This window comes from Rhinatrema bivittatum, chromosome 8, assembly GCF_901001135.1.
Source record: "Rhinatrema bivittatum chromosome 8, aRhiBiv1.1, whole genome shotgun sequence".
Lineage (NCBI taxonomy): Eukaryota > Metazoa > Chordata > Amphibia > Gymnophiona > Rhinatrematidae > Rhinatrema > Rhinatrema bivittatum.
Genome location: NC_042622.1, coordinates 9302075 through 9320824, shown reverse-complemented (window position 1 = coordinate 9320824; position 18750 = coordinate 9302075). Strand labels below are relative to the sequence as shown.

Here is an 18750-nt window from a genome sequence, read left to right as displayed (position 1 = left end):
GGTGACAAAGCCCTAAGGTAAGTAACAGGTAAGCAAATCTTTAAACATTTATAAAGAAAGTCGAAAAAAGGCAACACCTGGAAAGCTACGTACACTGGTGTTTATAGTATGGAGAATAAAGTCCCGGAGCCTGCCCTGGATGTAGTGGTAATCAGAGAGATGCGGTGCACGGAGAACCGTGCCTGCCTGGGTTTTAGTTGTATCTATTCAGCAAGCCAGGGTAGGATTAGAGAGAGGAGGCGGAGCTCTCTGTATAAAAATATTAAAGTGATAGAACTGCAGGGCTTTCAGGGCACGGAAGAGCAGGCTATTCTGCAAGGAGGGAATGGAACATCCACCTATATTGGTGTGAGAGAGAGAGTTCTCCGCAGGCAGAGGAAATGCATGGAGATTTAAATATAGTAACGATGGCAGATAAAAGCCAAATGGTCCTTCCAGTCTGCTCAGCAAGTTGTTCATGATAGTGACTGCCGCTCTGCGCAGGTACTCACAACACGGCTATGTAATTTCAACCTGCCAGATGTGGATTAGGACATTCCAACAGTGGTGCCCCCTGAAAGCTGGACTCTCAGCAGGGGGAACTGTTAGTCGGCCACACGGGAGGGGTGATATTGGACCTGTGCTTACCAGTGGGGACAATGTTTGAGGTCTTAGTGGATGATGTGGGATCCAGTGATCACTGGACGGTTTGGTTCAGTATTAACCGCTTCCCCAGTTCTTAAATAAAATAGTCCACGGGGCGTACAAACACAGCAAGCAAATGAGCAGATTTTCAAAAAGGGTTCCATGTGGAAAATAGGATACATGTGAGTACGGAGCCTCTAGTCGTGCCTAGGATATTCTGTAAACATTGGAAGCAGGCAGGTAATTTTGGTTTGAAGAGTTTGCTTTCCTATGTAAGAAAGGGGCGGTGAAGACGAACTGCCGGGAAGTTGCTATTTTAAAAGAGATTCGTGCATATAAATCAAACTTACACGGTCACACTTCCTAATTGATAGCACAAGTCAAATCGGACTTGTCTGTTTTCTGCATTTTTTTGGGTGGGAGGTCTGGGTGAACTGGTGGGAGCTCAGGATGAAGTGCTAGGTGAACTGGTGATTTAAATACATGCACAAGTAAGGATTTTCACTTCAGTATGGCACTTTCTAAAATACCTGCCTGTGAATGTGTTATATTTTTGCCATGCCTCAAATATACGCACTTACATTTATAAATAGGAAGAGAAAGCAAGTGTTTTCTTGCACTGGAATAATTGCATGTATTGAAACGAACGCGTGTGCCTTCAGAGCAGAAATACGCGGTATTTCATAAACTGCGCTTCCACGTACACATGCCGCACCGCAAACAGGTTTGAAAGTTAGGCTCACAGTTAATAGTAAAAATATAAACCATGGCAAAAATAAAAATAAAACTCTAAAGAACAAAATAAAAACTTCAGCCTCGTCCCAGCACCTTACACTATAGGCTCTGCCTGCCTTAAGAACCGTGCATTATTATTGCAGTGATCGCAGATCTTACGGAGCAAACAGCCAGCTCGTCCACCCTGACAGCTATAGGCAGTCCATGCCTCAGCACTGGAGCCAGCGCAGAAAATGCCCTAGGCCATATTCAAAGATGCTTCGTATCTTTAAATGAGCACCTGGCTTGACCTTTTAGGAAATAAACTAGCGCAACTGTGCAAAGGTTTGCATTCTTGCAGATGACCCCAAAATCTGCCACAGGACAGAGACCCTGAAAGGTGCCGGATACATGAAGAGGAAGCTGGTGAAGCTTGAGGAGTGATCGAGAGCCCGGTGGCTAAGATTCATCGCAGAGCTGTTCATTTTTTTAGATTTACGTTCTGCCTTTAGCCACTTCAAAGCAGATTATATTCAGGCACTTCAGGCATTTCCCTGTCCCTGCAAGGTTCACAATCTAAGGGGCCGATGCAGTGCAGCGCGCTCACACGAGCGAGCGCACTGTTTAACCCGCTGTCTGACGTGGGTTAAATAGGTGCTAATTTCCCTATTGCATTAGGGGTGGATTAACGCCTATTTAACCCTCATCCAACCCGGAGTGAATGAGATAGTGCTCATCATATGCAAATGCATGTAAATGAGGCTATTACTCATTCACTCCGCATTCAAAAAGATAAACGTGCGTCTCAGATGCACGTTTATCGCTCAGATAGAAACGCCTGCTTGGAGCAGGCGTTTATAGCTGAGCGCATGTAAGAGACGTACGTGCAGACGGCCGGTTATGAAAACCAATGTCGAGTTTACCGGTGTCGGTCTTCATAACCGGAAGCCGCCGCGGGGTCGCGTTAGCAAGGAGGCGCCAAGGTCACGCAAGCAACCCTAGCGCCTCCTTGCTAGCGTGACCTCCCTTGCGGGCGTCATGCATGCGTTAAGAAAGCGGGAGCTGAAAAGTCAGTGCCCGCTTTCCGCGAAAATTATTGCATCGGCCCCTGAGTTTGTACCTGAGATAATGGACAGTGACGTGACTTGCCCCAGGTCACACGGAGCAGCAGTGGGATTTGATCCCTGGCTTCCCTGGTTCTCAGCCCGCTGCGCTAACCACAAGGCTTCTCCTAGACTCATGCATGGGGGTTGCAAAACCAGGGAGTGGTACAGTAGGAGTGTGACTATCTGCTGAACAAGGTGGCCAGACAGACAAAGTGATGGCAAAAGCCAGAAAGATGCTTGGGTGCATAGGAGAGGAATGGTCGGCAGATGACGTGGTATTGCGCCTCATGTGGAATACCACGTACTATTCTCATCATCAGAAGGATATAAACCGCGTGGAGTCAGTCCAGAAGGTGGCTACTAAAATAGTCAGTGGTTTTCATCAGACAGCATGAAGGGACAGACTTAAAGATCAACAGATGTATTCCCCGGAAGAAAGACAGAAACTGAAATACTTCCAAGAATAAATGCACATCGTGCATGACTCTGTCAATGGAAAGGAGGCTCTAGATAACGGGATCCTGGAATGAGGGTGAAAGGGGTTTGGCTCAGGAACTATTTCTTTTCAAGAGAAGGTGGAGGATGAATGGAACAGGCTCTCCATAGAACTGGTGGCGACAAGACCGTGCCAGAGGATCCCGGGGAGAGGAAGGGACTACAGAAGTGAGCAGCAGATGTGGATCGGCAGACTGGTCTGTGTCTGCCTCCTTGTTGGATGTTTCTCTGCCTTGTGCATGCTAAGGTGGCTGAGATGCTGATATCCCCTAATCACATGGACGTGTGTTGTGCTAGAGAAAATGAGGGGTGTCTATGCATGCAGAAAGTGTGTGGCAAATGACTGGGGGAGAGAGAATGGGGGTTAAAAAGATGTGACTGCAAGCACATAGAGCATAAGACTAGGCTAAGAGATGCTGCCTAGGCTAATGTAGGCATCCGGAAAGCAAATGTTCTCTCTTTTTAAAGGTGAGCACCATGATCCCCAGTGGCAAAAGTGACGCTGAACCTTCGCAACGACTTTATTCAGCATTTAAACTGCTTTTTACCTGACATTGAAGGATAAGTGCTTGCTGCAGCCGAGAAAGGTCTCCTTTGCTGAGCCAGCAGCGTCCTGCTGCTTCTTCTGTACTTCCAGCTCAGTCAGAGCCAGGGCTGCGATCATAGGACCCCCGGCCCCTCTGCCCTCAATGTCTCCAGGCTGCTCACTGCAGAGACAGCACCGGGGCTACCTCAGGACCCTGAATCTAGCCACCAGGGGGGCTGTGAGTGCTGCCTCCCCGGGATGTAGGACACCAGGGACCCTCCACATGGCAGTACTCAGCTCTTCCTCAGGACGCCATGAGAGCCGTGCGGCCGCAGTCTGACTTTGAAGAGGAGCACTGGGTGTCTGCAGGCAAACAAAAGGCCTGGATCAGGGTCTGTGGGGGACCCAGGAGCCTCCTTCCCCTTCCTGCTCCAAATAGCTTTTTACAGGCACAAGAGATCTCGAATGTTTCCAGAAGGCCATGCTTCACATTAAGCAATCTGATTTTCCACGAGAAACGATAGCTTCCATGAATTGATGTCATCCAAGCACCAATCGTTGGCAAGGCAGCCTTAATGCACTTTGAAGTGCCTGAAAGGCAGAATAGAAATGAAATTAATAATAATAATAATAATATGGAAAATAAAACTCTGCCTCTGTGCTTCAGAAGGGCACATGATAGGAAGCCGTGCCCACACTGTGTCAGGCTCACTCTGGGGCCAGCTCTGTCGTCACAGTCACCTTGGAAAGTCTGACGTCACAGGTGCCGCGGGAAGCCACGCGAGGTCATCGGTGATGCTGCCCTTGGGTGCAGCGCAGTGCCGTCTCGGAAGGCCAATTGCCAAGTATTACAGGAAGCTCTCTCTAATGACCGCTGGCACCAGGTGCAATGCCTGCACAGATCGGGCGAGCTGCTCGTGGAATAAAGGAACGGACGCATTGATATTACCACCAGCTAGCAGCGCTGTACTCAAGACCATAGCAGCAAAAAACATTCCTAGCCATCCGGGCTCACACGGAGCGAAGCTGCATCCCCTGCCGGACCCAAGCACTTCCTGTAGGGTCTCCTTCTCACGCTAAAATCCTTCTAAGACAACATCCTCTCGACTCACCCCAAATCCTCATGGCCCATGGAGGACAAGTTCCAGATCGTGACGATGTGTGGCCGACATGGGGGAGATAGAGAAAGATCCCCGGAGAGTCTCCGTCATGCACACTTCATGGATGCCCTCCATGCCACCCACCCACCTCCCTCTCCTCTGGGTGGGTGCTCACCCTTGCTGCAGACTGGCAGGCATGTAGCTCCCGTTACACAGTAACATAGTAGGCAATGGCAAAATAATAATAATATATATATATATATATATATATATATCTCAATTGAAGCTTCAGTCTGCCCAATGATTGCTGTTTACACTGCTAAGGATATATCCCAGATGCCAGCCCCAGAAGCCTGGCCCCTTGCAGGGTCACTGCTTATCTGAGAAAGTTTGTTTTCTCCTGCATTACTGCTGCCCTTCTGGGCAGGTAAAGTTACAGGATTACAGAGCTAAGCCAGCATCCAGCCCCAGGCTCCGCGTCTCACATCTAAAGCACCACCTCACCCACACCTGAAGCCTCCTGGGACATGGTGTTCTGCGTGGCTTGCAATATTGCTGGGTCACCCTGGCCTCTCTTGAAGGAGGGAAGGGTAGAACCTGACAGTGGAGAGGCAGCACCAGCCCAGGCTTATTCCTGCTGCACTGCCACACTCCCCGGCTGATCTCAGGCTTTCTCCGCACTTCTCCTCCACTAAAGATCCTCTCTACCTGACGACGCAGGCTTTCTTGAGTTCTGTTACCGTTTGCGTTTCCCTCGCCTCCGCTTGCAGTCTGTGCCATAATTACTAATTACTAATTAAAGGCACTGCTTGTTTTCATTCTTTTCACTTTTCCTATTGCATTTTATTCTGCGCTGCTTTGACTGGTCAGCAGAGCAGAAGGTGGCGTATAAATAAAACGCATCCACCATCCTCCCAGTAAAGCAATAGTGGTGACGCTGCTGCCTCATATCACGAGCTCTGCTTTCCTTTGAGAACGCGTTGGCTTCTTGGGCCCCGCTTATGGGTCTCCAGTATTTCAATCTCTCTCACTTCTGCCCCACCTTGCAGGCAGGTGCAGATTTAGCTCCTTCTGCCCCGTTTCGGAGGGCTCTTGATGCAGACCTGCAGCACTGGGTCGCCGTCCCCTGGACCACCTCTGCCCGGTCACCCCTGGACCACCTCTGCCCGGACCACCTCTGCCCCGGTCCACCTCTGCCCCGGTCTCTATTTGCAGAGAAAGCTATTTGGACACCTGATAACGTTTTCTATGCCTGTGAAACCACGAAATAAGCTGCGCAGTATAAAAGCAATAGAAAGACGACGCTGCTTATTCTGCTGGGACGTAAAGACCAGGAGACCTGCTCTGCGCAGCAGAAGGCTGAGCTGGAGGAAATACAGCAAAACATTTACAAGAATGAGAGGGGGGAAAAAAAATAAAAAAAAGAGTTCCCTGCCCTGCAGAGAAAGGAAAGCAGCAGTACCGGGGCAGGGAGTGATTGGGCCTCTTCACACTGCCCTGCCAGCAGCAGGAGGACGTCATTAATAGTAGCAAAGGCCGCCAGCTCCTGCGGATTGGTTTCCTTGAATGCACTTGGGTAAGAAGTCCCAGTAATGGTCTTAGATAATACACAGCTTGCCTTCCAGCACTGAGCCCTCCTGCTGCTCTGAGACCCTGCACCCGGTGCCTGGCTGAGGGGCAGCAGTCCTGGGGCCAAAGCCCATGCAGAGAACTGATGCTCTCAGATCACGCTGCCAGCTGTTCAGGGAGCAGGGGGGCAGACGCTGCAGCCGGGGGAATTACCAGAGAGAAGGGGCATGTGCACTGCAGGCCTTGGCTCCGAGCATGGCTGGGAAGCTCTGCAGGATCCCTTCAAGGTGGCTCTTCCAGGACGGGACCCCGACGCCTCACTGGGCTTCAGGCTTCCCTTTCATGAGCGACTTATAATATTTCCTCCTCCTGTTTTGGCAGGGGGCTGAGTTTCCTGCTGATTTGGCTTTCTGGTATTCAGTGGCGCTGTTGATCAATAAGTTGAATAATGTTATTTACCAGGTGCTGTAAGAGGACTGCAATGTAGTTTTACATCCTTTATTTCATGTATTTTTGAGTTACGTTGCAATCCACCTCTGGTTTTGGAGTATAGGGGTCATCAGAACGGATACAACAGGCAGAGGTGCCTGAGAAATTCTCTCCCGACATCTGAGCCCCCCTCCTCTCCCCTAAGCATGAGGTCCCTCTCTCTCTCCTTCCCCCACCCCCCCGAATCCTGTGCAGTGTCTGATGGGCGAGCATCTTCACTTCTCTGACATGGAGGTCCGATCCCAGTTCCAGGGGCCACAAGAGTGGATCTGCACATCCAAGCAGGGAGGAGGGCTGAATCTGCATCAGAGCACCCCAGAATGGCAGAGGTTTCTGCACGGTTTCCAAGGGACATATGGGGGGGGGGGGGGGGTGTCTCGGAGTCGGGGCTTTTTCAAACATAGCACATGATGATTTTTATTCATTTGCCAAACTCACTGAAAATCTTTTGGCAGTAAAAACAATTCTCAAAAGGATCAATGCACGTAAATCCCGGATTTACGGCTGATACAATTGGCTTTTCAGAATTACCTGGGGGTGGGGCTGGGGTCTACTTTTCCCTGCTCTCACAGTAGGTGTTTCGGGGCTGAACCCGGGACGTTTATAGGCATACTTTGCTTTTTGAAATTGCGCACATAAATTTACGCACGGAAAAGTTCCACTCATTCAGCAGCAGATAACACTTCCTGCACGTACGTCCTCGTGCATAGGAGCACAACCCGGGACTTACTCACAGAAGTCCGCTTCCATGGTTTTCCATAGGAGGAAGATAACATGGATATTATATTAGATTTTCCTCCCAGAGAAAATAAGGAGCCCTGTGTGAACAAGCAGGAGGGGGCCCAGGATAAGTCACAGGCAAGGGATTGTTTTGTTCTTTGAAATGCAGAGTAATGCGTTTGATTGCCTGTAACACCCTCCCGAATCTCTCGGACTTTATTTATTTGCGTAGACCTCTGCCTTTGCCGGGATTCTGAATTAATCTTTTCCCCATTCTGTCTGTACGGCAGGGGTGGCCATGAACAGGTCAGGGGTTCAGCACATCCACAACGAATATGCACCACCTCCATTGTATGCAAGTCTCTCTCGTTGTGGATGTCCTGAAAACCAGGCCTGTTTGTGGCTCTCCAGGGCCAGCCCTGCCTCAGTGCACCTGGCCAGTAAGTCAGTCCTGCCTTTGCTTACAGATTAAGATGAAGCAGTTTGCGCAGGTGAAGCACCGCCAGCAGCTCCCAGCTCTAGACATGCTATTGCCTTTCCTTTTGCTTCCTATGTATAAAAGAGACAGGGAAACATTGCCGAGGAGAAGCAAGGCCGCACTCTGTGCTGCCCACAAGGCCTGGCGGGAGAGCAGCCAGAGGCCCTCAGTCCAGGTCAGCTCACCTTGCTGTGTCTGCTCGCTGGGCTCTTTGCTCTTGCACAACTGCAGATCTTCTCTCCGCGGCTCCACCTTTGACTCAGCAGCTCACCCCGAAACTCATTTTCTGAGGATTGAAAGAAAAGAAAAAGAAAATGTTTCTCAGAGAAAGTCGTGCAGGGAGGTCCATGAGCCCATTGACCCCACAGCAACACAAAAAGCTTTCTTCCAATCTGTGCCTACATCAAAGCCCTCCAGAAAGCAGAGCCTGGAGCTGCGGGGAAGGCCTGAGGAACATAGCGCTTCCACAGGCAAGAGCAAGTAGTGCTACGGGCCTGGCTCCTGCTTCTTCACCACGCTCAGGTTGTCTCTCTCTCCTCTCTGCCACCTGACATTTTAGGCTTTTTACCTCCTGGCTTAAATTAAAGAGAGTTACAGCTGTCAGAAAGTTAATGACTTCTCACTCTGCTTGTACTCCACGGCCCATAACTCTATCGCTCTTCCTGGCTGCTACACACGATCGCTGTTCTTAGCACAACTGCAAATGATAGAAAATATTCACGGCACAACCCGCATTGTATTTCACAAAACGCCGATGGAGCCCATGCCGACATGTGGCCACATTCGAGGAAGGCAGCTTTTAGTCCATTTTACCTGGAGAAATGCCTTTGAAAGCTGCCGTCTTTGGCTTTTACATGGGCACCGCGGCCTGGCTGAAGGTACGCGCAGCTTTGCGCAGCAGCCGGGCTCACGCCAGGCCTTGCCAGCGGCGCGCTAGAGGTGCCGGAGGAATAGCGGGCACACGTGCGGCTCCACGAGGAGCCCCGACATGTCAAGCACTGGCGGGCGCTTTCACCGTACCTGCTTCCTACTGACTCATTTTCAATTAAGACGCAAATGCGTGCGGTAACAGTAGCAGCCGCCTTACTGTGCAGCGTTCGGGGGAACTGCCAGTCGCTGTTTATAAGGCTAGGGGAATCCACCTACGCACAGTTTACCTGTAAAGCTGAGGGGTTTTCTGCACTTCTTTCCTGGAGCAGCCTTGGGACTGGATGGGGGTAATGGCTTCCTTATTTAAGGCAGCCTCTTAATTGCCCTGATAATGACAGTGGCTTGTAATCACATTATCCTTGGAGCTGTTGGCTGGAAGAAGCATGGGATGCAGTATTTCTTTCAAGCATGCTGCAATCCTTCTGCCAACAGCTTTGCATTTCATCTGAATCAAGATGTCACAGTATTTCAGCCAAAGCCTTGATGTGACGTAAGATCGATTTGTAAGGACAGAGGATGAGGGACCTGACAGGGGCCCTGCAGTTCCACCTGAAAGCAGACAACAGGCAGAGAAGCAGCATTCGCTGAAGTGTAGACGAAAGCTGCTAAATTGGTCTGTTAAATCCGTCTCTTGAGGTATTCTGAGAAGAGTCAAACCGCGACCTTATGGTTTCTGGCATTGGCAGGCCTCTTTGATGGAGGTGTAGGCCTACTGAGGTCCGTATTCAGATGGCTTCTCCAGCCCTGATAAGATACGGCATTTGCCAGTCCTGCCACACTGACCAGGTCGGATTATTCCAGGTCAGTGTATCAAACCGGGCTAAACTTATCCGCATAACTTGCGTGGGTAACCTAGATATTCAGGTTTATCTGCGCGAGTCAGGTCAGTCCTAAAATGATGAGGATAACCGATTGAAGCGGCACGCCCGCGCTGCTGAGTATCCAGTCTAACGGGCCGATTCTGTGAGGGCCGTGGGAAGACGGGTGCTCAAGCGCTGAGTGCCCGCTCTCCCAACGCACGCCCAGCCACCTCTCCTGGGCGCGCCATCCTGTATTTAAATGAGGGGGTCGCGCTAAAAAGGAGGCGCTAGGGTCAATATTGCACCCCTAGTGCCCCCTTATTAGCGGAAACCCAGGAGAGCCGACAGTCAGCGGGTTCAGGAAACCCAGGCTCAATTTTACGAGCATCAGTTGTCCGAGCCCGCTGACAGCCACAGGTTAGGAAAATGGACGCTGGTAGAATTGAGCATCCGTTTCCCAACCTGAACGGCCGGCACATAAATTAAAAAAAAAAACAAAAACAATTTTTAACATTTTTGGTTCCTCCGACTTATTATTGCTAGGATATTAAGTTGGAGGGTGCACAGTATTTTCTGCTTTTCCGTATTCTTTTTCAGGCTGCTCAGAAATTAACGCCTTTTTGTCGGTATCCTGGGTGCATAACTAATAGCCTGATCAATATGCATTTGCATGTGATGAGTGCTATTAGTTTCGGGGGGGGGGGGGGGTTGGACACGCGTTTTCGACCCGCTAAACTCCTTACAGTTTAAGGGATAGTGGACGCGCATTGAAAACGCGCGTCCAACTGCGGGTAAAACAGCGTGCTCAGCTGAGCGCACTTTATCCGGTTAAGTTACTGAGTCTGCCTGTGCCTGAATACTGGACCTGGCTGTGTTTTTCTGCACCGACAATAATATCTGACGTTCTCATGTCTTCGCCAGAACTTATCTGGAAGAAACCGTACTTCCTGTTACAGGCTCCTGAGATGGAGGAGTGTAACTGAATAATTATAACTTCTGTAAATGAAATCGGGTAGGGGGAATAAACAGCATAAACCCTTGCAATGAAAGAACCTGAATGTGTTGCCGGTCGTCATGGAACACGACATGGATGGGTTCTTTCAGATTTGTTGGCATCTACACTTTTCATGGTAGTTTTGGAAACCTGCGGAGGTCATCGTTATTCCATTCGGCGAGGCTGGAGGGCGTCTTTCCTTCCAGCTCCACTGAAACCTTGTAGTTTTCTGGACGTGGGAGACCCGAGTGTTGCGATTCTGCCTGTGGGAAGAAGCCCACAAGCAGCCTCTTACCTTTCTTTCCTTTGCCGGCTGGTTCCCCGATGCCGTCCGTCTGTGCCTCCATGCGGCCCGGAGGCTGCCACTGCTCACTGCTGCTGTCGTGGCCTGGAACCGCCACTGCCGCTCTCTCCCTTGCGGCCAGGAGGCCACCGACTTTCTCTATTCTTTGCGGCAGGAGCCGCCAACATCTTTCTTCCTTCCCGCGGCCAGGAGGTGGCAGATGCCGTCCTCTTCGCAGCCTGGAGGCCGCCACCAACCCCGCTGCTCTCCTGCGGCCTGGGCGCTGCCTCCATCTCTTTGTGGCCTGGAGGCTGCCGCTGAAGCTGCTCCTCTTCGTGGCCTGGAAGCCGCCATCATCTTCAGCTTTCTGCGGCAGGAGCCACCTCCGAAGCCTCAGGCCTACTCCTACTTCAGCTCCTCTTCACAGCATGGCTGCTGTCCAGGGTCCTGCCTTCTTCCTTAGGCACGGAGCCGCGCCTCTTCAGCCTACTTAAAGGGCCAGCCGTCCTGGCTCCTCTTTGTGATGTCATCAAGGCATTTCCTCTTCAGCCCTACAAAAGGGTTCAGCCTTCAGTTCCTCTTCGCAAGGAGTTGGTCATGGAGTCGGACCTCTCCTGGATCTTCAGTTCCAGCTCTTCATTCCAGGAGTCCTCCGTGATCCTTCTTCACTTCCTCAAGGCACTCTACTCCACGTTGGTCCTCCTTGTCTTCATCCATGGTTCTTGAACCTCTGTCGTCATCTTCATTCCATGTTCTGGTCTCTCGATGGATCCCGTCCTCTTGTCTTCAGATGTCCTGATGTCTTTGTCCATCATGTTCCAGACGTCCTTGAGGTCCTCCTCTCTAGAGGTCCCTGATGCCCAGATGCCATAGATGTCCCGACGCCTAGATGTCCTATGTCCCGAGGTGCCGGTGTCCTTTCACATCCGATGTCTTATGATCCAACCCTGATTGTTCTAAGTCTTGCTCCTGATGTCCTTTGTCAGGTTCTGATCCTGAAGTACTGTCAATCCTTAAGCTTCAGGTTCAGCTTCGCCTCGCCCCAGTCCTCGTCTTCAGCTGACCTTCCTGGGGGTAAATCTGTTTCTATCCGGTGTCCGAGTTTGGTGGCTGTAGCCCCCTTCCGGTTGGATCTGTCTTTGAGCCCTGCCCAGATTCCTCCCAGATCCTGAGCCTCTGTCTTCAACTATGTATCCAGAGTCCTTATCCTCGCTTGAGTCTTTCCAAGTTCCAAATCCTCATTGGAGTATCCAGAATCCTCGCCTGACTCTCTAGAATCCACCTCTGATCTTCATTCACGTCTGAGCATCTTGTGTCTGAGTTGCAAGCCACATCACGTCCTCGTCTTGTCTGAGCTTCCAAGTACCAAGCGTCCTCGTCTTGTCTGAGCCTCCGAGCTTCTTCATCTTGGGACCTCTGCCTAGGACTAGGCTGAAGTTTGAACATCTTGTTTCAAGTTCTAGAACCATATCCTGTCCTCGACCTCTGTCCATCCTGCTGCATCTGCCGCTCCCCAGTGGCAGGTCTGAAAGGGCTATCGAGCGGCCAGAGGGCTACCCCAGAGGCCAGCATTGCATTGTAGGGTCTCTACTGGTGTGTGCAGGTTCAGCAGAGGTTAGGGCTTGGTGGCCAGTCTGCTCCTCCCATGTTGGGACATGTCTTGCCTGCCGCGGCACTTCCACAGAGCTCCTCTCTGCAGTCGCGTCGTGGTCCTAGGGCACACATCTCCCCAGAATCAGAAGCGCTCCCTAGTGCTCTCTCCTACAGGTTCCAACACTGAGTATTCCTTTCATACAGGCTGATGATTGGACGCGCGTTTGACACGCTAGCTTTACCCCTTATTCAGTAAGGGGTAATAGTGCGTCAAAAACACACGTCCAACCCCCCCCCCCGAACCTAATAGCGCCCGCAACATGCAAATGCATGTTGATGGCCCTATTAGGTATTCCGGCGCGATACAGTAAGTAAAATGTGCATCCAAGCTGCACATTTTACTTTAAGAAATTAGCACCTACCCAAAGGTAGGCGTTAATTTCTGCCGGCGCTCAGACTTAATATCATGGCGATATTAAGTCCGAGGTCCCAAAAGTAAAAAAAAAAAAAAAAAGTTAAAATAAAAAAAAGAATTTGAAATGGGCCCACAGCTTGAAAACCGGACGCTCAATTTTGCCGGCGTCCGGTTTCTGAACCTGTGGCTGTCAGCGGGTTTGAGAACCGATGCCGGCAAAATTGAGCATCGGCTGTCAAACCCGCTGACAGCCGCTGCTCCGGTCCATAAAGAGGAGCTAGGCATGTGCTAGTGTCCCTAGCGCCTCCTTTTGCCACGGGCCCTAATTTAAATACATTAATTTAATGAATCACGTGCACAGGAGAGTGGCCTGTGCGCGTGCCGGGAGAGCAGGCGTTTGCCCGCTCTCCCGCGACTTTTACTGTATCAGCCAGATAGCAGGAAATGGACCCCAGTACGCTTTCAGTACTCTGATTACATGAGCTATATTACATTCATAAGAACATAAGAACCTGCCATACTGGGTCAGACCAAGGGTCCATCAAGCCCAGCATCCTGTTTCCAACAGTGGCCAATCCAGGCCATAAGAACCTGGCAAATACCCAAAAACTAAGTCTATTCCATGTAACCATTGCTAATGGCAGTGGCTATTCTCTAAGTGAACTTAATAGCAGGTAATGGACTTCTCCTCCAAGAACTTATCCAATCCTTTTTTAAACCCAGCTATACTAACTGCACTAACCACATCCTCTGGCAACAATTCCAGAGTTTAATTGTGCGTTGAGTAAAAAAGAACTTTCTCCGATTAGTTTTAAATGTGCCCATGCTAACTTCATGGAGTGTCCCCTAGTCTTTCTACTATCCGAAAGAGTAAATAACCGATTCACATCTACCCGTTCTAGACCTCTCATGATTTTAAACACCTCTATCATATCCCCCTCAGCCGTCTCTTCTCCAAGCTGAAAAGTCCTAACCTCTTTAGTCTTTCCTCATAGGGGAGTTGTTCCATTCCCCTTATCATTTTGGTAGCCCTTCTCTGTACCTTCTCCATCACAATTATATCTATTCTTCAAACTTTGTGCATTATGTTTGGCTTTTCAGAGTGATTTTTAATAATGATCCTCACGCAATTGTATGTGTCACCAACGTTATTTGCATAGGCAGAAGTATTCAGAGCAGCCCCCCCCCCCCCCCCCCCCCAACAAGGGTAGCCAGGTGAAGGCTCTCATTTTCTAACTCCCCAAGAACAAAGATAAGTAAAGTTTCTTATCCTTTTTTTTAAGCCTCCAAGGACACAGGTGTCTGAAGTTGGAAGGCAGCCCAGACGAGGCCCTCATCTAAGTAAAAAGTATAAAATGCATTTCATATGCTTCAATATAAACTTGATCTAACTGGCTACAGCTGGCTGAAAAGAAACAAACACTTTTTTCTAATACATTTTCTGACACTACTAGCTGTCCTGGAGTTGGCAGCCCCAGCCCCAGCAGCAGTTTGAAGAAAAGACAGCGCAAGGCCTGCGGTCCCACCCTCGGATGGGTTTCTGTGGTAGCTGCTAAGGATGACCTTCTATGCCCATTATAAAGAGGAAAGCTGCCCCACACCCGTGTCACTGGCATGCAAATGAGCTGCTCTGCTCTCCACCCCCTGAAGCATGCCCCACCCCCAAGTGGCTGTGATTGACAGCAGGAGGGAAGAGAGGAGTCCTGGGAGTTGCAGTCCAGGAGAGGCGGCGGTTGCCAGCAGGCCCCCCCCCCACTCTTCTGGAAGAGGAGAGGCAGAGACCTACGATGGTGCTAGAGAGGCCGTAATGCCAGCAGGGTCCCCCAGCTCCCCACTGGCTGAGGAGAGAGACAGACACTTGCAGCAGGAATGGAGAGGCCGCAGGGACAGAGATCTGTGGCTGTCAAAGAGAGGGCAGAGGAGGAAGGTGACAGCAGAGGTGACAGAAGGCAAAAGGAGAAGAGGAAACGTGTAGGGGGAGATATTCAGACAGGCTGTAGTACACATTTAGTTGAATGTGTCAAGGAGGGGCCATTTTCTGCTGCTAAGGAAATGTCCAGCGTGTAGGATGTGGCTTCAGCTGCTCCGAGGGCCCTCAGTTTGTCTCGTTAGGGAGGGGCAAAGCAGTGGGTTAAAGCCCCCTGCTCCCAGCTGAGTAGGGGAGTTGTAGACGGAGCAGATTCCAAGCCCTACAGCCCCAGGTGCTGTTTGTCCTGTCTCCCACTGAGTGGGTCCCTGAGAGATTTAGGAGGGGACGAGGTGCAGGAGGAAGGACCTGAAGCTGCAGCGGAAAGAGAAGTTCCTGCAAAGTTTGGTGGGACCTGGGTACTGCGAGGCGCCCGGGGAAAAGGTCAGAGTCAGAGGCGGTTTTTCAGCTAAAATCAGCCCGAGTCCCACAGGAGAGTGGGAGGAAGAGGAAAGGACCAAACCGGTAGTGGGAGGGCCCAGATTGGAAGAGGACCCTGCCCCGTAGAGCTGGCCTGTTTGAGGGAGACTGGGATTACAGTATTGCTGCACTATTTTGAACTTTGCGTTCTTGCCGCTGGTTGATTGGAGCAAAGAATTTTATTCTGAACAGCAAAGCTGCGAGTGCAGAGTGACTCTCTGTTACCGACTGACTGACTGGGGTGCAGAGGAGTCCTCGTGAGCTCGACAGACCCCCCCCCCCCCCCCCCCGAGGGCCTGCAAACTGTCCATTCCCACACGGTCATGGGTTCTTGCACGTTCTGTAGCCCTCCCCGTGTGCCCGGGACAAGAACGGGATGGAGGCTACACCTGTATGCAAATGCCAGGAGCCGAAAACCTAAGCTGGGAGAGAGAGAATGAATGGCACCAAGTAAAGGCAGAGAATAAAAGGCATCGCGGAGAGCTGGCGAAAGGAAGAAAAGTGGCACGCTGGCTCGGATCAATGGTCCAGTGAGCCCAGCTCCTCCTTCCCAGATAACAGGAGCTGGTGATCCCCCTGCCGTCCGGGCGAATCAGTGTTTTAAGGGACTGGTCCTCCAGAGATGTGACCAAACCTTTCTTAAACTCAGCTAAGTAATTAACCTTCACCACATCCTTCAGCAAGAAATTCCACCGTTCAACTGGGAGGTGACAGAAAATATCCCTCCTCAGATTTGTTTTAAATGTGCTGCCAGTTAGTTTCATGGAGTGTCCCTAATTCTACAGGGTAAACAGCCATGGCCCACAGCCCAGGTCACGACACTGGGCTCCATCGTATCCCCTCCCAAAGCTCGACCTGTGTCTAGGACGCGCAAGGCAGGGCTGATGGCTCTTGGCACAGGACTTGCTGAGCATGGCCAGCCAGTATCAGGATGCATATTTTATCGCTAGATTTCCCTCCTGCCATCAGCTGGCTCCACATCACTCCTTAAACAATGGTCCTGTGACCAGGGAAGGGCCAGAGGAAAAAAATCAAATGGGATGTCAAATGCACAGTAAGCTTACAGCCCTCCGGGCCACCTCAATAACTCTGCTTGTACAGACGCTGCCTCCTGGCCAGGCAAACAGGGACACAGTGCTGTGGCTTTTCAGACATCTAAGCCCAACAGATTCTCATACTTGCACTCCTGTTTTCAGTTCTAAATTACAAAATGTACTGGGATTGGCATGAGAAAGCCTAGGACTGGCTCTTCTTACACTTCTAGAGATGGAGACACATTTTTCCTGCAAAGAAAGTGCCAGGAAATGCTGAATCAGCCCATTTGCTGCTCTGAGTGAGGGAAAAACACATCTCGGTCAATTACATACTGACCAATAGTAATTCCAGCTGTTCCAGTAGAGACTTTTACACTCAGCTCTGCCTGTGCACCTCATGCCTGCCTGCATCACCCCCTGCTATTCAAATACTGAGACACACAGCTCTGCCAATTCATCTCACTCCTGTCCTGCAGCACTTCCTGCTATTCCAGTACTGAGACCCTCACACACAGCTCTGCCCTGCAGCGCCTCCTGCTATTCCAGTACCGAGACCCTCACACACAGCTCTGCCCTGCAGCGCCTCCTGCTATTCCAGTACCGAGACCCTCACACACAGCTCTGCCCTGCAGCACCTCCTGCTATTCCAGTACTGAGACCCTCACACACAGCTCTGCCCTGCAGCGCCTCCTGCTATTCCAGTACCGAGACCCTCGCACACAGCTCTGCCCTGCAGCGCCTCCTGCTATTCCAGTACCGAGACGCTCGCACACAGCTCTGCCCTGCAGCGCCTCCTGCTATTCCAGTACCGAGACCCTCACACACAGCTCTGCCCTGCACCTCCTGCTATTCCAGTACCGAGACCCTCACGCACAGCTCTGCCCTGCAGCGCCTCCTGCTATTCCAGTACTGAGACCCTCACACACAGCTCTGCCCTGCAGCGCCTCCTGCTATTCCAGTACCGAGACCCTCACACGCAGCTCTGCCCTGCAGCGCCTCCTGCTATTCCAGTACCGAGACCCTCACGCACAGCTCTGCCCTGCAGCGCCTCCTGCTATTCCAGTACGAGACCCTCACACGCAGCTCTGCCCTGCAGCGCCTCCTGCTATTCCAGTACGAGACCCTCACGCACAGCTCTGCCCTGCAGCACCCTCCTGCTATTCCAGTACCGAGACCCTCACGCACAGCTCTGCCCTGCAGCGCCTCCTGCTATTCCAGTACTGAGACCCTCACGCACAGCTCTGCCCTGCAGCACCTCCTGCTATTCTAGTACTGAGACCCTCATACACAGCTCTGCCCTGCAGCACCCCCTGCTATTCCAGTACTGAGACCCTCACACACAGCTCTGCCCTGCAGCACCCCCTGCTATTCCAGTACTGAGACCCTCACACACAGCTCTGCCCTGCAGCACCTCCTGCATTCCAGTACTGAGACCCTCACATACAGCTCTGCCCTGCAGCACCTCCTGCTATTCCAGTACTGAGACCCTCACACACAGCTCTGCCCTGCAGCACCTCCTGCTATTCCAGTACTGAGACCCTCACACACAGATCTGCCAATGCACCTCAGTCCTGCTTGCAGCACCCCCTGCTATCCTGTAATGAGATGACCCTTCTCCCTCCTCCCAACACTCAAACGTTCATGTTGTGTCAACAAAAAATGGTGCTCCCCACAGATCAATATAAACATTAGAGCTGTACTGAAGAGCCTCAGCAGCATTTTTAAATTATCACAAAAGAGCCTGCAAACAGTTCCTTCCAAAATTAGTTTTTTTTTTTTTTTTTTTTTTTTTTTTTTTATAAAAAATAGGCCTTTGAGGCTAAATATATTTCAGATCTTCAAGCAGTCCAAAGCAGAAATGTTTTGTAATTAGCAGATCCACTTCAGAAGTGCGGAATCGTGCACTTTCAGCTGCTGACCTAAGTTATGGGATGACCTTACCAGGGGACCTTAAGAGCATTTCTGATCCTAAGGTTTGTTTTTTTTTAAAGATTGAATGCATCTTCCTTCCCAACTGTACTGATTTTATTTTTTATTTTATTACATTTTAATAGTTTTAATGTTGTTTTGATGGTGATTGTGATGTAATGTTGAACTGAGTTTTATGTTTTGGATTGTATGTACTCGCCTTAGCATTCATTATAGGTAGATTATAAGCACTGCAAACAGATTCATCTACACTACGGTCAGAGGCAGATTTCTGCCCTCTCCCCCTCCGGATTCATCAGAAAATCCAGCACAACTCCCCAGCACATGTGTGGAAAATTCAAATTCACCATCCAGCTGGAAACCGAGACTGTGCTGTGCCTGGAGAAGCTTTCCTGCCCGCTGACTGCCCCTGCATGGTTCTCTCTTGCTGCTGCTGGCATGGACCTTGCCTAACTGTGTCCCTGCTTCAGACAGTGACACGTGGGCCCTGTGACTGCTGAAGCACTTCCAGTGATCCCAGGGCATTCTCCTCGCATCACCGTTATCAAAGTCCCATTCTGAGGAA

General features: G+C 50.7%; 1 protein-coding gene across 4 annotated transcripts in view; it reads right to left on the bottom strand.

Annotated features, from left to right (window-relative positions):
* The window catches only part of MYT1 (myelin transcription factor 1), a 199978-nt gene that overhangs the window by 117977 nt on the left and 63251 nt on the right, over window positions 1-18750 (bottom strand). For all 4 annotated transcript variants that reach the window (XM_029613475.1, XM_029613476.1, XM_029613478.1 and 1 more), the window contains exon 2: window positions 8007-8107. In XM_029613475.1, coding sequence (XP_029469335.1) covers window positions 8007-8107 — 101 coding nt within the window. The remainder of the gene's footprint in view (window positions 1-8006; window positions 8108-18750) is intronic.